Source organism: Amblyomma americanum, chromosome 8 (assembly GCF_052857255.1).
Source record: "Amblyomma americanum isolate KBUSLIRL-KWMA chromosome 8, ASM5285725v1, whole genome shotgun sequence".
Taxonomy (NCBI): Eukaryota; Metazoa; Arthropoda; class Arachnida; order Ixodida; family Ixodidae; genus Amblyomma; species Amblyomma americanum.
Window position 1 is genome coordinate 31607810 of NC_135504.1, and position 20339 is coordinate 31628148.

Consider the following 20339-nt stretch of genomic DNA (forward strand, 5'->3'; position numbering starts at 1 on the left):
GAAACTTTCCAATTACTCATAATAAAAGGGAGGATCTTGTTTAGTTCCTTTCTGTAGAGATAAACTTGGGCACTCAGTATTTACGTTCTGGCTGCAACAATTCTAATTCAGTTTCAGTTAGCAGTGTTCAGGTGGAAACCATCACGCTGTGTTCTCTTACACGCCGATTTTTGTAAATCCCTTCAACTTAGGTTCAAATATAATTTGAGTTCGCCCATTCTGCAGCTTTGCTTTAGGTTCATCAGAGAAAAATAAATAAGGAGAATAATGTGGTGCTAATGATCACTGCGCACGCTGCAATAGGACTCTGGTTGAGCTGAAAAATAAAATTTTTGGTTTCGCAAACGCTAAGGAAAATATTTCTACCCAGTACATGATACAAATGTTCCTCGCGACATGTCCCTGTAGTCTAAACTGACTTGAGCAGTGAAGCATAACATTTACCTCATGATATCATAAAACTTACAACAAATTATGTAACTCAAAGAGGTAATACACCGCATAAAATGAGCACAATTTATTCATATATAGCACCTATTTGCCACATGTCCTCGTTTGGTATGTTGTCACAGTTGCCATCTGGACAGTTAAGAGACAATAAATTCAAACCTCTTATGCAATCTGCACCCTGTGGTCCTATGAGCCCGTTATTATTCCTTCCCCATCAGCATGCAACGCTCAAAAAACTATTCACAAAGTAGCTGCCCCATTTACCTGATTAGTAAGCTGCGAATACTTGAGCTGTTTAGTTGCTACGACTGAGTCTGGCGATCACGCCACACACCATGCTGACTCACCTGGTGTCTGGCGTGCCGAAAAAACTTCTCCATGTCCTTGCCCAAGCCAGACTTCATCTCCTCCATCTTTCCGATTAGCTGCTCAACCGACTGTCGGAAATTCGCCTCTTTTGAGCCCCAGTCGGCCACGTTATCGCGTACGTACTCCTGTGTCAAAGGTAAATATTGGCCTGGTGGACATTTGGGAACAAAGCGGTCCAAAAACGTGCACTGGGCATTCATTGCTCTCAAGTGGCATACAGAAGCCAAAGCAAAAGGTACTGTTAATTATTAGCACTTCCTGTAAAAGAACTAGTAAGTAGCCTCTTAATCACATCGCACACTATCCGTGCCGTCGACACCGACAACCGGGGAAAGTTGCCCCTCTGAGAATTTCTGTACGTCACCTGTAGAGGGCGTTCCGATTTCTGCCTCTAACATACAGGAACATTCAGGATTTTTAAGCAGGAAATTGCCACAGAAAATATCTATGATAATTGTTGAGGAAGCTCTTTGTTGTTTGAGGCCAGGACGGGACTTTTGCGGACAAATACATATAGAGCCAGGTACCACGAGATAGACACGTTGTGCGTTGCGTGCGGAGAGGAGAAAGAAACGACTGAACACTTGATACTTTTCTGTAAAGGGCTTCACCCTACAGTGGAAGGCAGCGGGGCTGATTTATCCAAGGCATTGGGGTTTAAGGACAGTGAAGAGAAAGTGGATTTTAAGCGGGCAAAAGTAACCAAGCGAAGGTTATCTCATTGGTGGCTAAAATCAAGACAAGAGTCAAATTTCATAAGTCATGGCTAGTTGGCTTGAGCCACCGCCCGATTTAAAGGGTTCAGCCGTATCCATCCCATCCATCCACCATTAAATTTCACGTAGTCCCATATCTAACAGCGCCTATTGTTTCTTACACACGAAGCAGTTCTTGTTTCACTGCCATGCGTTGTATTCAATACCTCCCCTTTCTTCGAGGCTTACGTTGTGTGTCGTGTCAACTTAACTTAGGCTGCATCAACAATTAGATGATTTGCTTGATATTAGATGATGACTTGTTTCATAAAGAACTACGAGAGGTAAGACATACTGAGGATCCGGTTTTAAGAAAGGAGGACACCGATACAAAACAGTAACGCATTATTGACTGATGGTTGCGTGTTGAGTCCTCAAAATGGTACTATGGACAAGTACGTGGAATTTTTTCCCCACGAAACTATATCTCCGTCTTCATGAGAATATCTTGAAATTTGTTTCTCTCCGAAAGCTCCACTTATTGCACAATTCTGAAACTTCCTACCGTTTTCCCTCCAAATTTCTTTACATTCCCGACGCCCAAAACCGAGTACGACCAAGTGATCCCCATATGGATGACTTGAGATGTTTCTTAGCATCCGTGATCTGCTAAGAAAATTTTCGCCGGCGTTAACTGCAGTTTTATTTCCTAAACAGCTGATGGAAGTCATGCCTCTGTTTTACATTTTTCATCTAGAAAACAGTCCCCATTTTTAATGCAGATGTTAGTAGGGAGTTTTGGAATTGAAATTTGTTGCTATATATACACAACCCTATTCAAATTTGTCTTCAGTGTATATGCAACGTGCTGCTCCAGCGATCCAGTTTCGAGAACGTTAACCGCGGTAAGTGTATGAGAACACCAGAAGGGTAGTGGCTCTATTAATAGGACAAGGTATTTCGATGCCAGTTAAATGTAGGCACTTTTGATGAGCACATCTATGACTTTTTCTAGTTACGCGGGAGCACCTACCACCACAAAGCAACTGCTTCCAGACAAAAGCTTTCTTTCAGCCATATACCCCTCATTATACCATGAAATTTACAGAGTCAGCCGAAACGCCTTAATTACGTAGTAGATCATTTTAAAGCTATATAGCTTAAACAATGTATAATCGCCTTCTCTGATTCGTGCGCTAAGCCGGTATGCATAGCTCCGGGAAAATTTGTTCCTTTCATGACAGCGCTCAATTGAGGCAAGCTCTGAATTATTTGCTTGTGCGTATTCTGTTAAGAAAGGTATGTATTTGTAGTAGTGATCCCGGCTTATACTGCTGTTGTGAACAAGCAGTGTTCTTCACAACAACGACCACGGTTTAGTAGAAAGCAGTACCCTAGAATTTTCTAGAGCTTTGTCGGTTTCAATGCACTGCTGAAGAATTTTTACCAGGCGAAGAAGACGCATACCCGGGAGAGAACTACACAGAACAAGGACTGGTATGCCGTGGTGCAAATAAAATACTCTGCAATATCTTCCCCGAGAGAGCTACCCTCATCGCCGTCAATCGACAGCTTGTTGACTGAGGGGGGTCCTGTGCCTATTTTGTGATTACGGCGGTACTTACAGGTAAAGGTTGTCCATTGACCATGCACGCAGCGATTAAGTCGGTTGATGCGTTGATGACAGCGTCCTGAAAAACAGACGGGGACTACATCAAAGAGTTCTTGATCACTTAGAAACATGATTGATTAAACAGACTAAAAAACTGCCTTGACACGTTGAACCAATGTGAAGGGTGTTGCTCTTATCATAAACGAATAGTGAAAGCAGGGCAGAGAAGTATCGGAAGCTAGGACCTCCATCTTACACCCTAGAATGCCGTAAAATGAATCTCCCCGAGTGGAGACACAGTAGGTATCAGCAACTTTGCTTTCATATAATCAAGAGGCCGCAATAATGTACGCCCTGAAGGACAACGCCAAAAATGTCTCGCTGGCGCATCGTTCAACCTTTGTGGATGAACGCACGATATACTGAAACGTTCTGTGAACCGTCCCGTTGCTCACTGCTGATTATTTTGGAATTTTTAGTTAATAATAATAATATTTCGAAATGTGTAGCTCATTTTTTTTGCGTGTACAGCTTCCTCTCGTAATGATCAGCTTCAGGGTGCGGAGGCAGTGGTCTTCTGTGTCATGATATTGTACAGTGAACATAGAACAGTCTTCGTTAAAGAAACAAAAAATAGTGTTCTGATTTTTATTTCTATGATACCAACAATGTGACAAAGCCAGGCTGAGAAGTCTGCGCCTATCCACCTCGCTAGATTCCCTTCCACGCAGATTGTGCGTAGAGCGTACGCAAGCACACACACGGAATTTAAGAGCACAATATACTTACACCCTACCATTAGGTTATAGGAATAAGGAAATGACACGTAAGCAACGAAAACTTAGGACTTGAAAGAAAACAATGAGTGTATGGTCCCACAAGGTGACGGTACATATCTACGTCAGCAGAATTGGTTGAACATTTTGCTGCTATAATGATTACATTCCCGTGGCAACATTGATTTCTATTTCGCTCTCGCTTAGAAGCTCTATGGAGCATTGCGTGGGCTTCTCGTGGGGACAGTCGTCTGGAAGATGCAGTGAATTGATGGGTGGTGGGTAGAGCCTTTTTGTAGGTGGAATTTGGGGACTCATAAGGGGGGAGATTTTGGTAGGACCTGAGCAGGTTATTCGGCGATGCGTGGCGTCCTCCGCAAAGTGAAGCTGGGAGGAGGAAAAAGTATGTGGCTAAAGGCTGGGCGCCTTCTGGAGGGAGGAGATTGGACGATGTGGTTGGTAGTGGCTGCCGGTACTGGCGAGTTAGGTCTCATGTTTGGTTACGGGTAGGAGATTCTGAATGGAGGTAGAGTGTTGAGGGCAAAGTTGAGCGGTTAGTAGGCGGAGGCATTCTGAAGCGGGGCAGCATCACACGCCACCAAAAGGACAGGTTTTCATATTAATCATATGAAATCATATAATTATTCAGGAATCATATTAATCATATTAATGCTAACGCAACATGTAATGTCAAACAGAACGGTGCACTTCATGTTACGAGCGCATCAGGCTTTTTTTAACAAAGAAAGTGACGTCAGTGATGACAAAGTAATAACCACTTAGTTTTGCAAAAGGGTGGCATCTCATTGCCGGTCCTTATTAACTGCCTAAAAGAAGAAGTATCTTATTCTTTCTTTATAAATCCTTCGTTAACTCAAAATGTTATCAGCGCACACGCGTCGTGACGAAAAAAACGTCCAGCCCGCACTTTCGCAAATATAGCGATTGTGGCATGAATGTTTTTGCGCTCGCGTTCCTGTTAAAACCTTTACATTGCGTTTGAGCATGAAACCCAATTTTCGCGTGTACTTAACTCCTAAAATTTGGTGCATAACGACTACTCCTCATTGCGAGTGCCGCACTCCAACCGCAAGAGGTTTTCTAATCTCATTTATATTGTGTCATTGCCGCAAAATTCTACTGAAACGGCGTAGCACTAATCAACGGGGCACATTTACAGCATTCATCACTTTAGACACAGTCAAACAAAGAAATATAAAGCAAGCACTGCTCACTAAACTGGGAGTTTAGAAATTCTTGTTTCCACCTCTGTGAACCAAGAAATCTTTCACCTCTGTTAGGCGAGCATTGAAAGGTACGTATACCAGTGAAGTGAGTTCCGCATTAAAAAGTGCAACATTTTTTAAAGATCGATCAGGTGAATGGTGTAAACCAATAAGGACCGAACTGCAAATGCTTGCCAAATGTGTGAATGTGGATGTTAACGGAAATATTTGTAAAGTTAGCTCTAGGAGCTGATGCAGCGACGTGACGGCGGAGCACTTCTTAGTACGTACGGAATTCTAAGAAAGTGGCGTAGCAACCTAAGATTTAAAAGAAACCATGTCTTAGGATCCTCCTCGATAAAAGTTATTTGTTATAAATTGTTAGAAACCTTATCCTGTCGCCTTTTTCGTCTTGAGCGGCAACCAGCCATTTACTTGTCCTGAATTAATCCCAGCAACCAGAAGCGGCTATAGAAAAAAGAGGCGTCTATCACTAATCTTCAGGTTGCGTGATGCTTTGCCAACCTCATTCATTGAATTCGAGAAAATTTGTTACCGTTCGAAATCGCCTCCTGGCCTCTAGTATGCATCCCATAACTTTGTATCCACTTTGCGTGTAACATACAATACAAAAGGGGGATCAGTTACTATTTATTGCCAAGTTTAGAAGGCAGCGCAAAAAAATAAACGGACGAGGGGCGGAGTAGGGGACACAAAAACACGTTCACGAGCGCTTGCTGCAGTACAGCGGATATATGAGAAGGGAATGACGAGCATGCGCGTAGAGAGGGCACAAAGACCGCACATCAGTCAAGCGCACAAGTTAATCAAAAAAGAATATAAAAATGCTCGTTTGGCACAATATACGTGTACAGATGTGTCACTCACACAACGCTCGGACAACATTCTGATATAATGAGACTCTAGAACGAGCCTAGCCATATACCTGCCGATCTTTCCAAGAATTGTGATCTTGTCTAATCTTGCCCAACACGTGCACGAAGCAAGATGCCGCATGAGATTCGCACTAGTGTCCTTATTTTCTATGTTTTTGTGCGCTCGTGAACGTCTTTGTGTCCTCTCCTCAGTCTCTCGTCCGTATTGTTGCGCTGCCTTCTAAACAACATGCATCAACAACTAGCCCGGCAGCTTGCTCTCCTTATTGTCAAGCCCCATGTGATATTCACTTCCTTGCTTGACAGCTGAATGCATAGACTGCATAAGATTGTTCCTTTAGTTCTCGGCCATCCCATTTTTTTTATTTTATATTGTTGTGCAGCCCTTGAGGACCTGCGGCGAAACAGAATATCACAGCAAGACGCTGGAGCTGTCAGTCAGTAGTACCGCTGTATCGGCAGCAAAAAGGGACCTTGATAGTATCATTTTTTCTAGACGCGAAATAAACCATACGAAACTCTTCAGACACTGTTTTCTAGACGAATAACATACGCCGCAATCCACCACAGCGGATGCCGTCTGTATGCGGACTACCCCAGAATTTTCACTGGCATATTGTTAGGCACAAGAGGCAAGGTCTACCTACCATTTGCTCGTTGAAACCGGTCTTCTCATCTGTCGTGATCTTGTCAAGCTCATCAGCCGCTTTTTCGATATCGCGCTTCACGTCATCCTTAAGGAAAGAAGTAAAAGTAATTCTTACATCTGGGGAAGACAAAAATAGCTTCTGCGGCATTCAGAGGTTGAACTAAATACTGTGTGGAGAGCCATCCTCCCCCCCCCCCCCCCCTTCCCAAAAGTCCGTCTCAAGTATAACAATTTGACACTTTAATTTACACATGCTTCGTCTAACTGAATACCTAAGTGTTAACGTTTTTAAGGTGTAGACAACTGTTACAAGGTGTAGACCACTCATGCGAGAGTAATACACACTTCTTATGATTCACCACCACTTGTTAGTGTTTGCAAACTGATTTCGTCAGTAATTATGCGAAGGAATGCGCTAAAAGCGGCACAAGAAGACAACACACACACACGACACAAGCGCAATTTGCACTTGTGTCGTGTGTGTGTATTGTCTTCTTGTGCCGCTTTTAGCGCATTCCTTCGCATAATGATCAACCAACTGATCCCGGTAATAGCTTTGCTTTTGTCAGTAATATTCTTTGCAACGTTCGTTACTATTTTTTTCTATTTACCTAAATACCTACAGGCCCCGAAAGCATTACAAAAGAGATCTTAAGACTCTAAGTGTTAACTATTACAAAAGAACGTGGTAAACTCTGAGGAAAATGGTGAAGCCCAATGACACAGCAGAATACATAATACAAAAAATTAACCCGTTAGTTAATCAAAGACAGACTTGATTAAAAACGCTCCGGCAATTGTGGCAGATCAGGTGGGAATGTGGTTTCATTGGTTACTTGTTATTGGAAATCAATAAAAAATGTATTCGACATAATTGGGTGTCTACTTGATGAGGATGATCTCCACAGGACGAAAGATATGATGGTTCAGTAGAGAAGGTCCTGGTTAACACTGTGATCGTGATTATACATTTTGTGAAAGATAGCCCAAATATTCCTCTTATTTTAAAAAATTTGAAGGTGAAGTGCTCGCGAAAATTCCTAAAGGTGAAGAAGACTCACCCCACCTTGAGAGATTCGTCTAAACATTTGGCCAACACTGTTCTCACTTATAGTTATTGATCAATTTGGTCTCGCCCTACCATAAGCTTGCCGTCCCGGTTAGCCCAGTTGGTAGGGCGACTGCTCCGGTGAAGCAGTGGTCCTGGGTTCGAACCCCGGACCAGGACAAATTTTTCTTTAACTGCGAAGATTCTGAGAAAGCGGCATAGCTTTCCTGTACAGTCATATGACTGTACTTGGGTGAATGCCAGTGAGTAATTACTTCCTTATTACAAATCAGTTCCATATTGGGGGATTCCCCTAAACATTTGATTAACACTGTTCTTACTTCGAGTTATGGATCAATTCGTTCTCGCCCTACCATAAGTTTGCCACCCCGGTTTGCTCAGTTGGTAGCGGGACTGCTCCGGTAAAGCGGTGGTCCCGGGTTCGAACCCCGGATCATGACGAATTTCCTATAACTGCGAAGTTTCTGAGAAAGTTGTATACCTTTCCTTCGTAGCCGTGTGTCTGCGCTTGGGTGGATGCCATTGAGTAATCAATTCGTTATTAAAAAAGGTTAGATTCAAACAATATTGGATTATTGACAAATTGGATAAACAGTAGTCATAAAGCATTAATTTTTATCTGCTGTACTGAAAGAACTTCAGAGTTCGAAGCAGAAATACTAGACTGAGATGCCTCACCAGCATGTATATTCCTATTCTCAGCGTACGAGAGATATTAAACGAATAGTTTGAAGGAGGAAAGCACGATATAAAAATTACGCATTAAATAGTCAAGCATGTAGTTGCCGTTGGTGACAGTGTAGTTTATATGCATCTCCAATGTCACATTTTGGTTACGTAAGCACCTAGGTATTTGTATGATGTTACGTATTGTAGTAAAATACTTCCCATCTGGTAGCCCAAGGCGTCGGTGGAAACAGAAGGCGTGCTCCTGAAAATTATCACTTCTTTGCATTCGGTTCAAGGCGTACTTTCCCGATCGTACACCACTCGGACATTTGTTCGTATCGAAGTGATATTATGTGGCATGAGAAATAAAACATAATGTCTAAAATATGCAGTCATCGCTGAACAACTTTACAGAATACTGTCTCCAGGCACGCCATTATGTGGGCAAGGAAAACTAAAGGTCCTAGCAGGGAACCCCGGCATATAACTTAGTAAACTAGTGAAGAAGCAGCTATTAGCATTCAGCATTTTCTTATGGCATTTCGAGCTTCTTCCAAGTTAATGAGAAAAATCTTTAAGCTCAGTTATCTCTCGCACCTTTGTCATTACCAAGAACTAATGTGGTCCCCTGGACCGCCGGAAAAAATTTTTTTTGTTAAATTAGAAGCAGGACAATCTGCCATTGGGCCCCTAGAAGTATCATCGGATATGTGTTCGGCCGACTAAATGCTCTAAGAGCAGGTTAAAATCATGTGCAGCCACTATTCTAACCGGATATGATATTATTACAACTAGCGGCAACGGTGTGATGTAAACTTTGAAATCCAATGATGTGTGTATCAAGCTTCGCACTTTTACTGAGTAGTATCATTCCTCAGGTTTATTTTCTAGCAGCAAAATGCGTCAGCCTCGAATGACTAGGAAGTAAACTGCTAAAACTACAGATGACCATTCCTTTAGATGACTGCACTGCTCTAACGTTTGCACCGAGACACATACATACAGGCCACATGCACATGCAGACACATTGTCTATATTTCACGAGGAACTTTTGCGGACAGTTATAACGCGATAGTTTCATTTAGATTATACATAATACACTTACAATTGGTATATTTTGCACCATGCCACGCAATGAGGCTTTCGTGTTGTCAATGTCGCCGAAACTGGCCTTGCTCTGGGTGGCCTGTGCGAGCATCAAGAAATAGAATACCACAATTGAGAGACGTCCTCACAACGTCGTCATTGCTCATTTTTCACAAGCCAGCATATACATAGGAACAAAAAAAGAGCTCTTTAGAGCCTATAGTAAATTTGACCACGATGAATTTTGATTCACCTAGATCGAGCTATAGGAAAAAAAATACGTTGTAAAGGTGAGCCGCTACCAACATTTCGCTAGTGGGTCCCATGGGATCTGCTGACCTATCAAAGCCAGGCAGATTTAGTGACCCGCCTTGCGAATCCAGACTCATCACTGCCTCGGCTCCTTCATTTGGGTAATTTTACCCTCCTTTCATCAAGAAAGGAACTCCTCCTGCGCCGCACACGTGCTCTCATTCCTCCGTGCCCGGTAACCCTCCCCCGCGATCTTACCCGTGCAGAGGAGGTTGCGCTTCGGAGGATACGGGTCGGGGTTGCCCTCACATTAGCCGTCACTCGGAAGAGGCCTCAGTACCGAGATTTGTTTCCTCGGCCAGGGTGTCCGATATGTAAACACAAGGACATTTAAGCCGACATTCATCACTAGCTGTGAGACTGCCCAGCTCTTAGCCTACAAGGATCCGGCACCTGATGGTAGCGGGTCTTTCACCAAGCAACCCTGCGTCATACATTGCCTGGACGCAGGGACCGTACCATCGTTCTCTACTGGACTTCATCAAATCAGCTAGTCTTTTTCCATTCATTTAATCACTACTACATCTTTCATCACACCTTCACCCATTATTGATTCCCTGCGGGAATAAATTTCGCTTAAAAAAAGCGCTCCCGTTCAACTTCTTGCTGCCCAATGTTAGAAACGAAGGAAATGCATAAAAAAATTGGACGCAGCCTTTTGAATACCTAACTTTTCCGAAGCGTTTGAAACGAATTTCCTTCAGCATGCTGAATTTTTTTTAATAGGACATTCACTTCTTTCAGAAGGCCAAGCTAGCAGCCTTACTCTCACTGCTATATCAGATTGGGCGGACTGTTCACATCTTTCGCTCCCTTTCGGTATTGAAGCGTTAGCCAGCACATGCACTTGGAAAGTTAATCCCTGCATTTTTTCAGCTTACTCGCCCGTATCTTAAAAAACGAACCGTTACCCGAAATCCTAATTAATGCATTTGCCTGGTATCTGTTTCGTTGGGTTCGGAGAGTATACTTTTAATTCGAATGCCGGATAGAGAATGATTGAACGAAACAGTATTTTTCTAAGAGGTGGCCTGCTTGCTGCTGCCAAACCGAAGAATAGCCTGCTCTGACATGCTATCAATTCTGTAATATTCAGTGAAGTCCGCGCAAGTCACACAGCGCTGACGGAATGGCAAACGCCTGTACTATCACGGACAATATTGCTAGGACAGTCTATCCATATCAAAAGCATATACGTTTGTTATCAGACGCTGGTTCCAGATCACACTCGTGTTGATGATCGTACTATCGGCCTTCAACTATGTAATGTGGGCATGTGAAATCAGCAGAACAAGAGCGCACTTGGCACCTATAAGTCAATAGCTCTTCGAAGAAATTTCTGGTGCTCTTCTAGGGATGCTTTACGTTACGTTATCTGTACGACTGAAAAAGCTTCCCTTCAAGCAAAGCAGTTTAATTAAGTGAACTTTTGTGGTTAACTATAAAAATCAAACATTTGCAAGGAATACCTAAGCTCCGCCTCATGGACTTCATGCAATTGCGTTAATAGCCTCAGTGGTCGCATATGCGAAATGGGCTATTCTCTACTCTCATAGACCCCTGGGAGTCCTCACACCACTCCTGTAGCAGCGGTGCACTCGTTGACGTTGATCTGCGGCCCTGAGATGGCAGGTGCTGCCACCTGTAGCGCTTCTGCGACACAGGCTTCTCTTTCTCATCAACCTCTCGCGAACAATCATTACTTTAATTTCCGCCTGCATGAATGGTCAGTTTGATGAGAATCCGGTGTTCAGGTTGTGAGGAAGCCAGAAGGGCACGTGACCTATACTGTCCACTAAGGTTGTTTCTCCGCGGATTTTTCACTCACAACGCTGACGCCGACGGCGCCAGATTTCGCGCAGAACGGAATCAACGTTATCGCGTTAAAACTGTAGGATGTACTGTTCTTTCATTTCAGTGTTGGCAGAAAAAAAATCCCAATATTTTATCGTACCGTAAAAAATTCTCCGCGCAGTGTGACGTAAGCTGGTTCGTTTCTCGGTAAGCGAGGGTCTTCAGCCGTCTATATTCAATCACTTCTAAAGCTGACAGATTATTATCTCACAGGCCGGAGAATAATTAGTGAAACGGCGCGAACGTGATTCCAATAGGAGAGAACAACTTTCACTGCACAACGCAGGAAGTCGCCATTGCGATAAATATGCAAGTTTTCGGTACCGATTAAGGATGTTATGATTATTCACAAGTTGCATTGAACCACGTTTCATGCTATAGTCGGGGTCAGGTAAATGATCCCTCTATGCCTCAAATAGGAAACCAAGATCTTTTGCTCAGTCCTTCATTACACAGCGTAGGCGAGATAGGGAGATTGAAAAAGCTCTTTAGATGTTATGTGTGTCATAAGGATTATAAAGAAACGAAAGCTGCATTATCTAAAATTTCTCTCTTCAACCTGTTAATTCGCTGGTTTATTTATAAGCAGCTGTAAACACTAAGTTCACAGCTTACAAGAGCCCATAATTCAGTTACATCATTTAGTAACATTGAGGCGGGACCGTAGAATGAGAAGGGTAATGGAGGTATGACAGAATGAATTACAAAATTTGGTCCCTTGCTACGCTTCATCAACTCGAATGTGCGAAGACTTACAGGTTTATGCATCGCACTCAAAAGCGAAATTATTCTGGGGGGGCAGCCAAATTAGTCTTGTTCCATTGAATGATCGCCCAGTAGTCGACTGAATTGGGCATATTGCGTCTTGTCTGAACTTTTGTATATCTCATGATCGGAATTGATTTACCTGTCAGTCCAGCTACTCACCGTGTCCGCGAGCTGTTGGAAAGTTTGGCTGCTGATGGACAACTTAGCGACCTCGTCGAGGACACTCTTGACGTCCGAAAGCATGGTGAGCCTGTCCCTCAGCTCTGCACCAAGATTCAGTGTCTTTCCTGCTCCAAGCTGCTGAGCGAGCGTGTCAATGTTGGGAAGTGGCTTCTCCTTGTCGATTATCGCTGTAATCGGGGCCCCCGCGGCGCCCATGTACCTTCTAGTCAATTGCAGTGCCAACGCGTCGCCGAGAAGGTGAATGTAAGACATGTGGTCCGTCGAGCACTTGGCGAAGCGCTGCGCAATCTCCAACACCGTATCGCGCGCCTGTGTCTTGGAGCCAGATTGCGCTAGGGGGCTGTCCGGACTCTGCCGACGATACTCGGAAGACAATGGGGTAACGGTCGTGCTCCGGTGCTCCTGGCCAGACGCTGCCGTCACGGCAGTTTTCCGTACTCCCTGCCTCGTTCGCTCGCTCAGGGCCATGGCTTCCTCAAAGTCTGTCTCGGATAGAGTACGCCAGGTTTGCTGCTCCTTGGACAGCGAACTCTGAGCATATTGCTTCGCATGCTGCGCAGCCTCGGGTGATGTAGAGTTGGGATCGGGCTCTGTCTTGTTCTGCTTACCAGCATCCATACCGCACTTGCCAACGCCATGGTCGTGTTGCTGGCGGCTGGTTGAAAGCCCGAGATTGGAGTCACGTTGCATCAGAGCTGGACCCACGAACAATATACCCGTGTTCTCCAGAATACGATGTTTGGCTTCTTGCTCCTGGTGGGAAATAAATCAAATGACGTTACTCTCTGTTCATAGCGCTCAGCTTGCTCCACCGTAAAGTAAGCAGTTTCGCACCAAAGTACTGAATAAATGGGTTCTATGAGTACTAAAAAATTTGTACATTAAGAGCAACACCATCAGCATACTATTTTTATTAATGAAACTATTCGAAGCAAGAAATAAGGAAAACAGGTTTAGGTTTAGTTTCATGGGGGTTTAGCGTCCCAAAGCGACTCAGGATATGATGGACGCTGGAGTGAAGGGCTCCAGAAATTTCGACCACATGGGGTTCTTTAACGTGAACTGACATCGCACAGCACACGGGCCTCAATAATTCCTCCTCCATCGAAATTCGATCTCCGCGGCTAACATCGAACTCGCATCTTTCGGGTCAGCAGCCGAGTGCCATAACCACGGAGCCAGCGCGGTGGCGTAAATAAGGACAACCGATGTAGTTAAAGTCGTCGTGATGTGAGCGAGCTTTTACCATAAGTTTAGGAAAAAAAGTCTTAAAAGTTACTCCGGCTGGAAGTGTTCTCAGTGAAATTAGGGTTCGAATGTTGCCACTCAAACTAAGCCTGTACAGATATATTAAAAATCCGGAGATCAAAACGCTCGTATAAAAGAGAACTGCAAAGGCTATGCTGTAGATGGAAAATCGGAAAACTTCTCCGTGGTTGCTGCGCTGCAATAATTGCGGTCAATATGTTTTTTTCTAGCATGGTGTGAATTTAGGCCAAATGATATCACGGCCGGTTTGTAAACTGCTTAAAATAAACTGCAAACAAGAGGACGAAATCGCGGTTGAGACGCAAATCTTTAGCAGCCTTTTCACGTTTTTGCCAGGCAGAAGACCAGACCTAAACACCCTGAAAAGACTCCTAGTATAATGTATCCCTATTTTGCCTCTCTTGGCCGCACTATTTCATCGTAAATGGCGTCGTATACCTCGTCATCAGAGGTATCAATACCTTTGTTCTAGACAGTACCTTTTTATGTAGGGTTCCTTTCTGTTATTTATTTATAATCTCCATCAAGAAGAAAGGAGATAGACGCTCGCGATAAACTGCTATATCGCTCAGGGGCGCATTACTGCAGGTTACGAGAGGCTGCTTGTTCCGAACTGCGTTGGTACAGCCGTCCTGTGCCGTAATTGAAAAGCACCGCATTACGTTCTCGCCAAGCGGAATGCCGTGTTGTCCCTCTAAAGACCCACCAAAGATGGCCGCGGAGAAGCTTTCTTTCAATGCTCATCTAAACTATGGACGGGATAAAGATGGACCTTTTCTTGGTCATGAGTTAGGCAAGGCCTATCGGCAGCGGTATTCTGCCATATACGACCGTCGTAATACTATACGTGTTTGTGGAAGGCGAAAGGCGTCGAATTTTTGCCCTCATAAGCGGTGTATAATAGCCTCACATAATATGAGCGTAATAAATGGCGTCGCCGCATTGCAAATTAACTACGCCTGCCTTCCTTAGTGAGAATATGTATTTAAATATGTGATTTGCCTCGTTTAATGGTTCCCATTGTTTGTAAAGGCAAGTCAACCATGTAATGCTTGATCACGTGACCCGCTCTACAACCGCAATAAATATACGATACTCCCAATTACCACACATGACGCTAAATCTCTTACGCATTAACCTAACTGCCGCTCTTTTCTTTCGTGTAGTTTAACATGCGCACTTTAAGAAATCAGTACCTAATTCTACCAGACTCAATCAGCTGCTCACGCACGGAGCGTAAGGATTGATGCGATGAGGTTTCTAAAGGCTCTTCCTCAAAAACAATGTTATACCACGTCATAGCTACGTGGTCGTGTGGGCATATATAGAACGACTGTCGCGAGCGTGTAGCGGAGCTACCATGGACGAGCCTCAGACGCTTAGCATGCGTCCTTGCCTTTCGCTGAATTCCAGCATTAGCCAAGTTGAGCCACTGCCAATTTTTCTCTCATCAATTTTTATTTCGTACGAACACGTATAAATATAATAATTATCGCATGTTTTGTACAGAGGTGTTACGTGCACACCGGCACGCATAATCCGCCGTCAATTTACTCACTACGGGATCTATTCCTCGCGGTACATTTCTGGGCACATCCAAAATCTATAAAGTGTTAATGATGAGTCAATAGGATTATAAAACATAGAGAGTCTGCATTGGTGGTGGCGGCTGTCTGGTTAGCTACTTCTGGGACTGAAAACATGGGCATGAATTCACTTATCAACGTACTTGAACAACTTTGCTGATGAAAAAGTCGACGATGGCGAGAGATGATGGCGCGCCCGGGTTCTGAGCCGGTGTGCAGACGAACCGGTCGACGACGGTGCCCACGGCTAGGGCTACAGTTGACACAGACAGGGCTATGGGAAAGAGGAGCTGGAACAGCACCACAGCCGTCGACAGCATCCAGCTGGCCGTGTAGAGGCCACAGAAGCCCCGCTTGGCCTGGTTCATGCCAGCGTAAACGGCTGCTCGAAAAGGAGCGCAACAGGCGATCGCATGAGCCTTCACTGCTACCACAGCGATTTGCCGAAGTTCGCAACCACACAGTACGCCAGTGCCGTCTTAAAAAAATGAAAAATGCCGAAAGCTATTGCTTCATAAGCCACCACAGCCGCACGCAATGGCGGCTAGGAAACTCACTCGCGCCAAAACACTTGCCAGGAGCCGTACGCAGCTAAACAGTGGTGCAACAGCACGACCCGTTTAAAACATAGGGGTGAAAGCAGGCCCAGTTGCAATCGACTTGAAAATGATTGGTTTCAAAACTACGCCGCGAGATAATGCATGTTAGTCTAAATTATTCAGTCCTCCATGGATTGCGCACTGTTCGCGTCAAACAAACCATGTGCCCGTGCTGATGAAATAAGTCTTTGCTATACCAATCCCTTGCGGCGGATAACAGAGCAGCAGACTGCTGACAGTGGAGTAGTGAGTATTTACATGAGTGCCGTCCCACATGGATTTCAATGCTTAGGTCAAGATAAGTTCTCGGGAAAAAAACTATTTAGTAAATATGAATCTAAGCGTTTCAATACACGATGAGCCTAAGCGTGACGGAAATCTCGGCGGCAACGACAAAGAGAGAGTGACCGTCACGGCGAAAAACGTTCCTGAAGGAACCCTTATGTTTCTCGCGGATAAATAATGCTTTTGAATTTGAGTTTTTATCGTGGAGTTTTCTACAGTGTCTCCTAGCTAATTTTAGCCAGATGTTAAAATTATGTGGCCCACTCTGCTGCACTCTAACACGATGCGACCAAATGCATGATGCTCACTATTGTATAGAGCTATTCACACCATTCTTGTGTTGTGTTTAATTTCATAATTAGTCGAGATTGATTAATCAACTCCACACGCGAAAACTTTCGGCAAGACATTTCGAATAGGAAGTTGCAGAACGGTCCGCAAACGTGCGAATAAAGTTTACAACTCTCGACCAATCACATATTACTTTTTCCCCTTACTGCAGATGCCCGCGAAAAACGAAAAATACGAGGTCACATGCCCGCTTGCGCGCCGCGATTGCAGTGCTCTCAACCGTTACGCGTACAAACGGACAGATCACTTAACCGAATGTGCTGTCGCTTTAACGGTCACAAGGCCGCGCGCAGGAACTCGCTGTGCGATTTAGGTCATTGCAAACGAAAAGTGTTTCGTTGGCCCGTTGCTATCATGAAACGCCGCGACGGAAGCATATGCCTGGCCTAAACGACAAACCTAATACCCTCGTCACTGCCCTGCCGTCTTTTAAGCGACAGCACGCCCGCCTAAATGCTTAGTTCGTTTTATGGGAGCATTGCTATCGCGGCGCGCAAGAGCTCATATCGCGAGGATATTTCGCGGGTATCTGCAGTAAGCGGGAAAAACTAAATCTTAATGAACAGAGAGTTCGAAACAGTTCTATTAGAAGTCTTGCGGACCGTTCTCCAATCTTCCAACTTTGTCGCTTGCGAGGTTACTTAAATTAATCACTTAGGCAATAAAGCACAATACAAACATGGTGCAACTTGGTCTATATAATAACCAGCCACGTTCATGTGATCGCGTTGTCTTTGAGTACTTTTGCATAAACAAAACGCTTGCTTAAGTTATCTGGCACACCCTGTATACCGAAGTGCTGGACTGCGGGAAAGGTTGATGGGCCTTTCTTTACAGAGAGTATAACCCAGAGATAGCCAAATACAAAATCCTTGCACCGTTTATAATGTATATCGAAAAAAGTGGTGGTGGTCGAACTGGAAAGAATCACATCCTGAAAACGCGTTACTGCTAAACCACGACTGGAAGACTCGCGCAGGAATGAAATAAGGAAATACTGCCAAAACCCAGTTCGGTTCTTCCACAACATCTCTTCGCATTTTCCTGCTGGCAGCAGTCAGTGAGACAGATAATTACTCAGACGTAGTACACAGCTAGGAACGTCATCAAGCGCGTTCTCAAAGCTTCAACATTATTGATTCTTGTCTGTCACTTAGAAGGGTCAGGGTTCGGGCTAGTGGGTAATCAGCATGAGGATGAATCCTCATGAATCCTCATGTTGTCTGTCACGCTACCTTCACCATTAATCATGTTTACACATAAAAACATCTGCTGTGTGGTGACATACATTGACTGTTACAATCTTTTTCGAAACATTCTAAAAGGTGTCAATTTCCTTTATCTGCATCCTTTGCCCATCGCCTGCAAGCTGTATTCTTCTCTTGTTAATCAACCATTCAGGATAATAATTTTTCGTCACATGGTTGCCTGATTGCTTTAGGTGGCCTGCCATTGTGCACATATAAATGCATTTTTACTTAGTAAAACATTTCTGCCAAGCACTAGAGATTATATGCGGTTGCTTGGCTCGATACTGCTTCTATTATTTTCCTTATTCGTGTTTAGGCCTGCGGTTACTTTCTTTTTTTAGTGTGTACCTGAAATTGTTTGCCCTCGCCGCACTTAAGTAACCTGCTAGTTCCGTTATGATATTGCCTATAGGAGAAACTTGCACATATTTCCTTAGCTTCTTCAACTCCCTCATACATATCGCTAATGAACTTGCTGCCTCTTTGATGCGCTTCCTGTCCTAATGTTCAGCCGACCTTACGCTTCACATTTGAAACTGTGGTGACACACAGTAAATTGCATGCATCCTAGCTATTTTAGTAATTAAGAAGTACTAAAAATAGTTTACTTTCCGCCTGTGCCGAGTAGGCAATGCGGTTCTCCTCAGGTACCTTTGCCCGTTCTCTTTTAAAACATTGTCTATTTCTACATTTGATGATCCTAATATCATTGCACCAGCCTTTCACTGTACCCCTATTCGCATTCTTTTCAAAATGGTGCTTCTTGAGCTCATGTAATACAGGTGGGCAGGGCTGTGCAGTCTTGCCCGGGGACCGTATACCGCCAGTTACGAGGAAGACTAAGTAATATGTAGTTTTTAACGATTTTTGAGGTACGAATATTGGTTTCACGGCATGGTAATGCCAAGGGTGGCGGCCACCAGAGAAGCGGTGAATCATATTAACTATAAAGCTGGTTAACAACTCCAAATAGTCAACTTTTTAACTGTTTGAGTTAGGCGCCTATTTGCAAATATTTATTTCTAGCCGGTCGTTAGTAATAGCCATATCAGTTTTAGAATTTCGAAAACGTGATTATCCCTGGCACTGTCGCTCGACAAAGTTCGGCTTTTTCGTCTAGTTACGTGCACTGGAGCGGTTGCTTTGCTCGCGTACTTTCGGAACCGCATGTATTTTCGCACTATGAAGCCAAATTTTGTCTAACCGCAGAGGAGATTACTAACGGCCGGCTCTAAATCTCTTATTGCAACTACGCGCCGAACTCTAGTAGTTTATTTATTTATTTATCTATTTCTTTATTTATTTATTTAGTTATTTTAATACCCACAACGCCAGAAGTGCCATTACAGGGGGGGGGGGGGGGGGGGGAATAACACATCAGGCAAACGAAAAAAAGGCAACAAATTGCTACACATACAATGCAACCACGAACGCAACATCATTACAGCCCAACCACAGCATTCACAGAGATGAAGGGAATAAATCACATGACGTAACTAACACTATCTCTTCAGAGAGTCTATTCCAATCTCGTATAGACCTTGCGAAAAAAGCATACTTGTACATTTCTGATTTACAGTTAATTTCCTTCACATCTAATTCACATCTTCACATCTTACTAGTTAAGATGATTCACCGGTTTTCTGGCGTCCGCCAACCCTAGCAGTACCGTGCCGCAAAAGCCATATTTTTGCCTCGAAAATCTTATTTTTGAAAATTACCTAAATTCTTACCTGTGAACCCCGGCATATAGTGCTGCCATTCCGAACCGTCGAACATGAGACGGGGAACATGCATTTTATCTCTTTTTTCAGCACTCTCAATTTTCGCTCACCTATGATGTACTGGATTACGATGGCGGACATGAGGGCGCTCATGAGGCCAATGACGACCTGGTACAGCGCTAGTACTTCATCTGTCATGGTGCGCACGTCCTTTTCATACTTCTCCAGTTTGGTATGGTATTCCACGCTGATCTTCTTCATGTTCTTGTCTCCCTCTCTCACATAAGCTTTGAGTGTAAGCTGGTACTGGCTCATGGCTCTGTTGACACCTGCGATGCGTCATTGTCAGCACTAACGACCGCTCTAAGTAACTGAAAGACTTTTCACGTTGGCGCTAAGCGGTACATGAGGCACATCCCTACCATAAATGAATTTCATATTTTTGAACAGCTAGGTATGATGCAAAGTTACGAGGATTAGTTGTATCCCGTATGATATCCTATTCGTATAATTAAAGTACTGGGACGAATGCAGCTTAATTCGAGTGCCGTGTCGCGTACGCAGAAACAAAGAAATGGTTGACTGCATGCAGTAAGTATTGCTGCATGGTTCTTTCCTTGCTCCAAACAGTGATAAACTTGCCAATGTCATCCAGCTTCCT

The 20339-nt window shown here is 44.0% G+C and overlaps 1 protein-coding gene and 1 non-coding gene across 2 annotated transcripts; one reads left to right on the forward strand and one right to left on the reverse strand.

Moving 5' to 3' along the window:
* Positions 1–534: 534 nt before the first annotated feature.
* Positions 535–20001, reverse strand: LOC144102274 (uncharacterized). Its single transcript, XM_077635578.1, has 8 exons — positions 19789–20001; positions 15613–15851; positions 12591–13367; positions 9517–9597; positions 6672–6758; positions 3140–3205; positions 798–944; positions 535–579 (listed from the first exon to the last, which is right to left on the reverse strand). Exons 1-8 carry the CDS (start codon positions 19991–19993, stop codon positions 535–537), a joined length of 1647 nt encoding a protein of 548 aa, XP_077491704.1. The 5' UTR covers positions 19994–20001.
* TRNAT-GGU (transfer RNA threonine (anticodon GGU)) lies at positions 7828–7901 on the forward strand. The gene has a single exon. It is a non-coding gene; the product is annotated as a tRNA-Thr (tRNA).
* Positions 20002–20339: the final 338 nt, after the last annotated feature.